At 27.3% G+C, this 12,094-nt stretch overlaps 1 protein-coding gene across 1 annotated transcript; it reads left to right on the top strand.

Annotated features, from left to right (window-relative positions):
- The first annotated feature begins 6,305 nt into the window (after window positions 1–6,305).
- On the top strand, window positions 6,306–7,184 carry LOC124923733 (probable transcription factor At4g01260). Its single transcript, XM_047463696.1, has one exon. It carries the CDS (start codon window positions 6,306–6,308, stop codon window positions 7,182–7,184), a length of 879 nt encoding a protein of 292 aa, XP_047319652.1.
- The last annotated feature ends 4,910 nt before the right edge of the window (window positions 7,185–12,094 follow it).

The following is a 12,094-nucleotide window of genomic DNA, read 5'->3' on the forward strand; positions in this document are numbered from 1 at the left end:
TCTCGGTTTTACCCTTATAGAACCCGAGAGTTTTATATACAACTCTCGGTTTTATAATGTTTAAATTCCGAGAGTTTTAATATAACTCTCGGTTTTTAATGTTATAATTCCGAGAGTTTTAATATAACTCTCGGTTTTTAATGTTTAAATACATTTTTAGAATTAAATTTAAATACACAAAAACGAGAGGCTTTGGTAAACCTTTCGTTTTTTATGCATATTTCCGAAAGTTATATATTTAACTTTCGGTTTTACAACATGAGAACTTGTTAAATTATTTGAATTCTCACTTTCTAATAACGTTGAACAACATTAATTTAACACATTTGATATCCTTAAAACATTTCTCAATCCATATGATCAAACATTACACAAATACATAGGATAATCAAACATAAACATTCATATACACTTCTATATATAATCAAACACATTCATAAACATTTTAGCATTAAAGACAATTAAAATTTAAAAAATAAAAACACACACTTGATTATATTAGTTAGGAGTCTAGATTGGAAGGTAGAAAACCAATGAATTTTACAATTTTGTGAAATGATAATTCCGAAAGTTATATAATTAACTTTCGGAAATATCCATCAAAACCGAAGGGTTTATATAAAACCCTCGTTCTTGAGAAATGTAAAATCCGAAAGTTTATAGAAAACTTTCGGTTTTGATGGTTATTTCCGAAAGTTAATTATATAACTTTCGGAATTATCACTTGACAAAAGGTTAAATTCTTTGGTTTTTCACCTTCTAATGACCTATAACAATATTAATTTACCACATTTGATGTATTCAAAATATTTCACAATCCATTTGTTCAAACATTACCTACATTCATAAGATAATCAAACATGAACATTCATATAGACTTCTCTATAATAATCAAACACAATCATAAATATGTGAACATGAAACACAATATTAAATTTTAAAATACAACACGAAATTGATTATATTAGTTAGAAGTTAAGATTAGTGGGTTAAAAACAAAATAATTGAACAAACTAGGTAGTCTTAAAACCGAAAGTTATAAAATTAACTTTCGGTTTTGATGTGTATTTGCGAAGGTTTTAAATATATCTCTCGGTCTTGACCTTGATCAGAAGTTTTTTGGGAATTGTTAAAACCGAAGGTTTATTTGAAAACCTTCGGTTTTTACCCTTCCCCATACTTAGAAAAAATTCTGATTTTTTTAATGTTATGTCAAAACCGAAGGTTTATTTGAAAACCTTCGGTTTTTACCCTTCCCCATACTTAGAAAAAATTCTGATTTTTTAATGTAAGGTCAAAACCGAAGGTTTATTTGAAAACCTTTGGTTTTTACCCTTCCCCATACTTAGAAAAAATTCTGATTTTTTTAATGTTATGTCAAAACCGAAGGTTTATTAGAAAACCTTCGGTTTTTACCCTTCCCCATACTTAGAAAAAATTCTGATTTTTTAATGTAAGGTCAAAACCGAAGGTTTATTAGAAAACCTTCGGTTTTTACCCTTCCCCATACTTAGAAAAAATTCTGATTTTTTTAATGTTAGGTCAAAACCGAAGGTTTATTAGAAAACCTTCGGTTTTTACCCTTCCTCATACTTAGAAAAAAATCTGATTTTTTAATGTTAGGTCAAAACCGAAGGTTTATTAGAAAACCTTCGGTTTTTACCTTTCCCCATACTTAGAAAAAATTCTGATTTTTTTAATGTTAGGTCAAAACCGAAGGTTTATTAGAAAACCTTCGGTTTTTACCCTTTCCCATACTTAGAAAAAATTCTAATTTTTTTAATGTTAGGTCAAAACCGAAGGTTTATTAGAAAACCTTCGGTTTTTACCCTTCCTCATACTTAGAAAAAAATCTGATTTTTTAATGTTAGGTCAAAACCGAAGGTTTATTAGAAAACCTTCGGTTTTTACCCTTCCCCATACTTAGAAAAAATTCTAATTTTTTTAATGCTAGGTCAAAACCGAAGGTTTATTAGAAAACCTTCGGTTTTTACCCTTCCCCATACTTAGAAAAAATTCTGATTTTTTTAATGTTAGGTCAAAACCGAAGGTTTTCAAATAAACCTTCGGTTTTGGGGATGCGGTTTTTTTTTTTAAAAAAAGATTATAAGTCAACAAAAACATAATTATTTAAAACATATTCAACCAAACCAAACAAGCATAATAACAATAATTCATAAATATTAAAACATAACTGTCATAAATCCATAATAAATCTAGAAATTAATTATTAGATGGGGTGGAAGGAGGGGGTGGTTGATTCAGTCGACTCCTCAACAATACAAGTTCCTGTTCGAGATTCTCTAATCTCTGAGACATTTCGGCCCGGTCCGCTTTGATTTCACTGAGCAAACGACCTCTTTCGGCATCCCTTAGTCGGATTTGTTCCATTTCCAGCGTCATCTTTCTTACCTCTTCCTCACGTGCCGCAATTTCTGATTGTGTTATCAGATTCTGGTAACACGGATGCAGTTTCTCCGGTGTACGCCGAAGTCTCTTCCATGTCGAATCATCACCCATATCCTAAATGCATTTCAGATATATGTATATATATATATATTAATCAAACAAAATAACGTAAACTAACATAAATATAGATCTATAATATATATATATAAACTTAAGAAATCTAAATCTTACAATAAACAAAACAAAAAAAACCAAATCAAACAAATTACCTGAAGAGAGGAGAAGAACCCGCGGTTTGGAGGAGGCAGCGGCGGCGGCGGCGGAAGAGAGAGAAAGGAGAGATGAGCGGAATGAAAAAGAGAAGGGTTAGGGTTTGTATTTATAGAGGTTGAGGCCGAAGGTTTTCATAAAACTTTCGGTTTTGATATTAGTCAAAACCGAGGGTTTATTAAAAAACCTTCGGAAAAACCAATTTCAAAAATTAGAAATTTTTTTTAAAGAGCAAAACCGAAGGTTCTTTGTAAAACTTTCGGAAATAAAATTTTCAAAAAATGCAAAACCGAAGGGTCTTTGAATAACCTTCGTAATTAAAAAACCAAGGGATTTCAAAACCGAAGGTTTTGACAAAAACCTTCGCAATTAACCCACATCCAACACTTAGAATTTTTTTGGGTTTTTTGGGAAGGTTAAAAACGAAAGTTCTACAAAGAACTTTCGGTAAAAATGAATAAACCCGAAGGTTTTACACCCCACTCGGAATCCAATTTTAATCCCGAAGGATTTGTTCCTCTCGGGAGTATTTAGGAGAGGTTTACAAAACCTTCGGGAAAAACCGTCGCTAAAGGTCCTTTTTTTACTAGTGACTGAACACGAAAAAATTAGGTTAGAATCGTAAATTTTTTTATTTTGGTCAAAATCAAGTCGACGAGTTTAATCTAATTAATAAACGATAATATTTTTCGCATGGTATTATAGTTTTCATTTTAATTATTAATCATTTAAAGTTATTTACACTTGAAATATATATAATATGATATGGTCTCATCTATAATTTAATATGAAATTTCCTAAAGTTAATGACCGATTTACTTAATCATTTATCATTGACCTAATATGATATATTTTTATTTTGTTTGGTACCATAATTATTTAAAGATTTATGAAAATGACCGGTATTATTTAAAATGTTTTTCTAACATTTTTCAAATGATTTATTTTTTAGCATTGTTTTTGTTCAATCTATTTTATATATAATGTTAATTTTTTTCTTTCTAATTTAATTCATGCTTCAAATTGATTGTGAAGTTGATTATACAATGTCATTACTATATAACACATTAGCTAGTTTTATTTTTAATTGAGTTTATTTGTCACCATTTTTTTTTCTTATTTTGTCAAAATTTAAAACAAGTTATTTGTTAGAAAAATTGGTCAAAAAAATTGATGGCTTGATTTAAAATTTTATTTAAAAAAAGTGTTTTTTTATTATTTTAAATGATAATAAAAAATTTAGATGATAAATAGATTATAAAAAAAAGTTGATTCTGATTCGTTGATGTCTACTAAAAAAAAGTGACTTAAGAATTTTTTTTTTTTTTTTCTCAAATTAGTAGTGCAATGATCCAATTTTATCAAAAATAAATAAATAAATAAAAAATCTAAGTTTAAAATAAAGAGAAAACAAAGAAGAATGAATTAACACATTCGTTTCATTCAAAATCATTTTTAGAAATCGAATTCATACTTTCACTTAGGGATGACAACATGTACATTACCCGTCAGGTAGTGAAGTACTTATTCCCGAACTCGATTTTCATTTAACTATTTGAGTCCGACCCCGATGGGTATCTTCATTTGTATTTTCATCGCTGATTTGTCGGATACCCGATCACTGCCGGATGGATATCTTTATTTGTATCTCCATCCCTGATTTGTCGGGTTCTCGATCCCCGACGGGTATCTTTATTTGTATTTTTATCCCCGATTCGTCGGGTACCTCATTACCAAATTAAATATTCATAAATTTTATATGTTAAAAAATAAAAATATAACTCTAAAACTAATGATATAAAAAAATAAAAATATTATTTACTCATATAGTTATTCATATATTTATGTTGTCGCAGTGGTCAAATAATATATAACAAAATTGTTGTTATTAGAATGGAAGAAAAAACTAGAGATAGTAAATATTGAAATTAGAGGGTAAAATGTCAAAGATGAAGAATGAAACGAGAGAATTGAAGATGAAAAAAATTAGGAGAGGTAAATAATATTTTGTTATTAAATAAATGTGAAAACGATTAGTCATGAGAAATAAATTATTTGATTAATTAGAAGTGATTAAATATAATAAATAATATATTATAATGATTAAAATTTTGAAAAATTATTTTATAATTAATAAATAAATAAATATATATATATTAATAAAATCGGGTTTCGGGTTTGACATACTCTAATCGATCCCGATCGAGTCGTCTTTTATTATTCTCGGTTCTCGACTCCAACTCCAACATTAACATTAAGTACCGACAAGCATGGGATATAACTTATAAATTATTTTAATTTATAAATAATATTTTAATGTCATCCTTAAACATATTTTAAGACAACAATGAATAGAATTACAAATTACAACTTTTTACATATACATTCTATATTTATAGACTTTATCATAGAATGGGTAGGGATGTGAATTGCAATGTTGTTAAACTCTCTTCGAGTTTGCGATTCAACATAAAAAAATTGAGTCACGAGTTATAAAATAATTCACAGTAGTGTAAAATCGTTGTTAACTCGCAAGTTGACTCGATTAACTCGATAAAATCGTAGAAATTGAACTATTGCTTATTTCTTAAAAAATTAATATCGAAATTTAAACCGATTACTTCAATTTCTTTCAAATCATTTCATATTCATCGTTTAAAAATATAGGAAATTTAAACACTTTACAAAAAAAAAAAAAAAAAAATTGATGGAATTTCAATGTACTTAGTTGAAAATATTGGAACTTAACTTCTCTTTAAACGTTTCCTTCTTGATTGAAAATATATCTAACTTTTCAGTTTTTTTTTTAACATTTGAAAGCATATAGTAATAATGAATAATGATGACTTCTGCAGAAGCCGTCTAATCTATAATTAATGTGCAGTCCTTTCTTTATCAGATTTTTTATTTTATTTTTATTAATAATAAAATATAATTTATTTATACACTAATATTATAAAGACTAATCTTTCAAATATATAATTTGATTATATAATTGTTAGTATATTTGATTTAATTATAATTTATAATTTATAATTAATAATATATTAAACAGTTATAAATAATATTAATTTGATTTAAATTAAATTATTATTTATATTTTATATATTAATTAAAATATTAAATAAATTATAAATATGTTTAAAATTATTATTACATATTTTAAATGATTTTTATTTATAGAGTTTAAAATAATTTAAAATTTTATTATTATATATTATTTTAAAATAAACTCTTACCATTCGAGTTTACAATGGTACAACACTCTTATATAAATTCTCGATTTGAATAGGTTTCGTTAATTGTACAATTCCCTTCGGATAGTGAAGCACCCCTTCCCAATTCCCATACCCAATTTTAATTTTACTAGACGACTCCAAACCCAACAAATATCTCTATTTTGTTTATTCCCGATTCGTCGGTAACCCAATACTCAAATAAAATATAAATTTTATATATTTTACTAAAATAAAATTATAAAAAAAATACTAAAGAATAATTAAACAATTACTTAATATAATAAATATAAAAAAATAAATGAAGATGAAAAGATGGAAATAAAATATTGTTGATACAGCTTTAAAGCACTACTAGCTAGGTATCTCAAGATTTCTGCAAAACAAAACATGGCTGCACATAGTCGCCGTAGAGCTCAGGCGGAGGAAGCAAAGCAAGGAAACGTTCTTCGTCCGAAATTGATTTACAATCTAACCCGATTCCCATGTCAGTTCCTGAAGCCAAGGTTGCGTCGTCTTCAAAAAAAGAAAATCGGAGATGCCTTGCATGCGGGGAAGAAACCCAGAGCTTCTAAGAATAAGGGAATTGAATCAAAGAAGAAGAAGAAGAAGAAGAAGAAGAAGCAGGACGCTGATGAGAATGTAGAATGCGAAGACGTGAAAAGTAAGGACGATGGCGCTAAAAAACAGCGGTTTCATAGGATTTGGAGCTATGACGATGAAGTCTCGATCTTCAAAGGAATGATCGAGCATGGTGAAAAGGAAGGGATCGATCCTGCTATAGTGGATAAGACCTCTTTCTACGAAGTGATCAGACATTCACTTCAGTTGGATGCTAATAAAAGTCAATTTACTGACAAAATAAAGGGGCTGAAAAAGAAGTATTTGACAAATCTGAAGAAAAGTTACAATGGCAATGATAGAATATTCTCAAAAGATCACGACCAGAAGTGTTTCAATTTGTCGAAAAAGATATGGGGAACTGAATCTAGCGCCAAGGTGTCTAGGAAAGTAGAGAATATTGTTGAGGTTGCTGCTGCTGCTGCTGATGCTGCTGCTGATGCCGAACCTTTCTGTATAGGCTCGAGGTTGGAGAAAAAAATTGAGGAATATGGGTCTCAGTTGATTACAGGTGCCAAGAAGTTAGAATTGGACAATGTTTTCAGGCAGTTACAAGTGAAGGAAGCAGATGTTTACTTGCGACACCTAAATTATATGCGTGGGAAGACAGTTCTTGTGTTGGAGACATTGAGATCCAACATAAACTAAGTAAGGTATAAACAAGTTGAAGACTTATTGTTTATGGTTTCTTTTTGGTTAGATTATTTTGTAGTCTTTTGTAGTCAGCAAGCAAGAATGGGATGTTATCTTTAAGTGATTAGTTACCAAGTCAGGTCATGCAACTAAGAACTCTTGATTTATTTTGTTGACAAATTATGAAAATAGGAAAGTCTATTATTTGTCACTATTTCTTTATATGCCTCCTTCTTCTTCCATTTGGTCATTAAATAATGTTGAAAGTCATACAAATTTCAATACCTAAGTACCTCTTTACTCTTTATAGAAAGATGAAAAAGTCTAAAATATCATTTCCAAATGAACCCGGTGGTTTCATAGTCGTGTTTAGAAAGAAACACATTTTTAGATTTTGTATAATTGTTTATACATATTTCATTTTTACCTTTAATATATGTTTTTAATCTTGACATGATATTTTCCATCTTTTTATTGACTTTGTTATTCAAACTTCACTAGCTAGGGATTTGAATTTTGGGAAGAGAAAATATCAAAAATAATTATAAACTAATGTCAAATTAAATTTTGTTTCAAGATATAGATCTATATAAAATTTTATAACGTTTTTTCAGTGCCATATCTAGACTTAAAAAAGTGTTTCTAAATAGGATATATACCTGAATTTTCTTGAACCTCGCTGCTTGATGCAAAATGTTGTTTCCAGCTATCCATAACATTTATAAACTCAAGATCATTAAATCATGTATTTAACAACAATTGCAAATAATCCTGATTCTTATGTTTCACACAAAGGTGGGAGAATGCTCTCCCCACTTTTTGTCACCTCCAAAGTTAAGTGTGGTCAATCCTTGATGGTGGCAAGGTGGAGGGGATTGTTCCACACATATCGGGCCCTATCATTAGTAGGAGGGCCCTGAGCCCTGACTATATAAATGTGTCCCTGCAACACAGCTAAGTGGAGCAAGGACCATTAACGATGGTCAAGGACTAGAGCCAAGCCCGGGCATTGTTGAAGGATCAGGTTAACAAAGGGACTGTAGCCTCAAAAGGCAGCCATGTGGAGGGGAGTATGGACTAAGCCGCTTAGTTGGATTCGCTCGAGTGCCCATCGGTCTAGCGTTAGTATGTGGTGCAATTGTGCAACGTCTCCTCTTATGGCCGCCTCTTCTATTGCATGCTTCCATTCTATTCCCTCTAATTCTCTCATAGTTGATGTGCTATGACAATGAAAATATATATATTAAGGAGAAGCTCGAAGATGACTTTGATTATTTCAATCCTCTTGATGTATATATATATATATATATATATATATATAGTATTTTAGTACACATAAATGCATACTCATTCAAATAAATATTCATCTAGCATATTTTCAAATAAAGAATATAAAATTATTGTTTGGTAAGGATTCTTTTGTTCTTCATAAATTAAAGGGAGTTGTGATGTGAATTTTTAAAGTTTAAAATTGGTAATGAAAAACATTGTGGATTTGTTTTAAGAAATAATGGGCATGTTAAATTGATCATCTTGTATACAAATTAATTTAGTGTGTTTATTAGAAATAAAATATACAAATTTTCATTTTTTAAATAAAATTTCTTTCACTTAAACTACCTTAGTGAGTTATTATAGGTAATGAATGTTGAGTAATGTTCTATGTGTAATATAAGGTTGATATTTTTATCCGACACAAAACACGATCCGAACTGAACATGAAAAAATCAAATTAGAATAGCATGTTCGTTGGTTTGGGTCAAAATCATGTCGAATGAATTTAATCTAATTAATAAACTATAACATTTTTTAAATGTTAATATAGTTTACATTTTAATTATTAATTATTTAAAGTTATTGCCACTTGAAATAGAGTGATAAGATGTCAGAATATATATAATATGATATGGTCTCATCAATAACTTAATTTAATATAAATGACCAGTATTATTTAAATTGTCCTAATATGATATATTAAAATATTGTGTTTGGTACTATAATTATTTAAGGATTTATGAAAATGACCGGTATTATTTAAATTGTCTTCTAACATTTATCAAATGATTTATTTTTTAGTATTGGTTTTGTTCAATTACTATTTTATATATATGATGTTAATTTTTTTTCTTTCTAATTTATTGTTTCAAATTGATTGTGAAGTTGATTATACAATGTCATTATTGTATAACACATTAGCTAGTTTTATTATTAATTTATTTGTTATCATTTTTTTTCTTAATTTGTCAAAATTTAAAACAAGTAATTATATATTTTGTTTCAAAAATTTGGTGGCTTGATTTAAAATTTTATTTAATTTTTTTTTAATTTATTTATTTTAAATGATATAAAAAAATTAGATGATAAAGAAATTATAAAAAAAATAATTCTGGTTCGTAGATGGCTTAATTTTTTGATCAACCAGCACTATTTTGATATTTTATCAATGAGAAAAAAAATTCCAATTAAGTTTTAAAATTGGGTTCATGTGAAGAGATTGTAGTGCAATTATCCAATTTTATCAAAAAAATAAATAATAATATCTAGGTTTAAGATAAAGAGAAAACAAAGAAGAATGAATTAACACGTCAATTTCTTTCAAAAAAATTTTTAGAAATCGAATTCATATTTTCACTTAGGAATAACAACAGGTATCTTACTTGTCGGGTAGTGAAATAGTCTTCCCTGAACTCGATTTTTATTTAACTACTCGACCCCGATGGGTATTTTATTTGTATCTTTATCGCCAATTTGTCGGATACCCAATTCTCGACGAGTATCTTTATTTGTACCTCTATTCTTGATTCGTCGGGTACTCAATTCCCGATGGGTATCTTTATTTGTATTCTCATTCCCGATTCATCCGATTAATCGGGTAACCGATTTTTGACGGATACCTCATTACCCATTAAATATTCATAAGATTTTAGATGTTAAAAAATAAAAATATAACTTTAAAACTAATGATATAAAAAAATAGAAACATTATTTACTCATAATTATAATTATGTTGTCGCAGTGGTTAAATAATATATAAAAAAAATGTTGTTATTAGAATGGATGAAATAATTAGAGATGGTAAAAAAAATGTGAAAGATGAAGAATGAAAATAGAGAATTAAATAAATGTGAAGGTGAATGGTCACATGGTCACGAGAAATAAATTGTTAGGTTATTTGGGAGTGAGTAAATATAATAAATAATATATTTATTATAATAATTAAGAATTTGAAAAGTCACCTCATTAACAAAAAAAAAAAATATATGTATATATATATATATATTAATAAAATCGAGTTTCGGGTTAGACACACTCTCATCACCGACCCGATAAGGTCGATCAAGTAATCTTTTATCATTCTCATTCTCTAGACCCCAACCCAACTATCGGGTACCCACGAGTATTGAATATACAAATATTTGTTGTCATCCCTAAACATATTTTAAGACATCAATTAATATAAATTATAAATTACAACTTATTACAACTTTTTACGTATAGACTTGATCATATAATGGGTAGGGATGTCAATTGCAATGTTGTTAAACTCACTAATTAACTCGTAAAATTGTCCGTGTTTGCGATTCAAGATAAGGAAATCAAGTCACGAGTGATAAAAAAATTACAATAGTGTAAAATCGGCATTAACTCGTAAGTTGACTCGGTCAACTCGATAAAATCATTGAAATTGAACTATTGCTTATTTCTTACAAAATTAATATCGAAATTTACCAATTACTTCAACTTTTTTTTAATCATTTCATATTCATTATTTGAAAATATAAAAATTTGAACCCTCTACAATATTTTTGGATGGACTTTCAATGTTTCTTTCTTGGTTGAAAATATAGAAACTTAGGTTTGTTTTTTTTTTTTAAGTTTTTATTTTAATCTTTACAAAATTAATTTTTCAATCAATCATTTATTATTGACCATATCACTCATTTTATTAATTAAAATACTAAAATATTTTTTATTTAAATTATTATTTTATTTATATATATTCATACATAAAAGTTTTTTTTTATCAAAAAATAATTATTACTTTCTCGATATTATCATCAGCCATCATTAAATTTTTAAAAAACCCATAACCATAACCGGACAAAGCCTTAACAACTCTCTCCAACTTTATAACGGTAAGTTTTTTTTTTAAACATTTGAAAGCATATAGTATTAATGATGACTTTTGCAGAAGCCGTCTATTCGATAATTAATGTTACCTGCTGTAGTCCTTTTTTATTTTTATTTTATTAATAATCAAATATAATTTATTTATACACTGCTATTAACTTATTAACTATTATTTCATTTTAAGACGAATTTTCAAATATATAATTTGATTATATAATAGTTAATATATTATACAGTTATAATTAATATTAATTTGGTTTAAATTAAATTATTTATTTATATTTTATATATTAATTGAAATATTAAATAAATTATAAATATGTATTTTGAATGATTTTTATTTATAAAGTTTAAAATATTTTAAAAATGTATTATTTTATAGTTAAATATTATATTTAGATAAACTCATACCATTTGAGTTTATAATTGTGTAATGACTTTACGTAAACTTTATATTTTAATCGTTTCTGTCATCTTAATATTCAATTTTTATTTTACTATACGACCCGATTTTAACGAGTATTTCTATTTTTTTCTTATTCACGATTCGTGGGTCGACGTATAACCCATTTCTCGAATAAAATGTAAATTTAAATACTTTACTAATATAAAATTATATAAAAAAAATTGAAGAATAATTAAATAACAAATAATTTTAAAATAGTAATATACTAAATATAAAAAAATAAAAGTATTAGAAAATATTAAAAAAGAAATGAATTTTTTAAAGTATTAGTATAAAGCGTATTTGATACAGCTAGAGTTAAAGCAGTATCTCAAGATTTCTGCAAAAC

This window comes from Impatiens glandulifera, chromosome 2 (assembly GCF_907164915.1).
Source record: "Impatiens glandulifera chromosome 2, dImpGla2.1, whole genome shotgun sequence".
NCBI classification, from domain to species: domain Eukaryota; kingdom Viridiplantae; phylum Streptophyta; class Magnoliopsida; order Ericales; family Balsaminaceae; genus Impatiens; species Impatiens glandulifera.

Bases quoted from the DNA above. Each gene is read 5' to 3' on its own strand.
- LOC124923733 (XM_047463696.1), top strand. From the start codon at position 6,306: ATGGCTGCACATAGTCGCCGTAGAGCTCAGGCGGAGGAAGCAAAGCAA.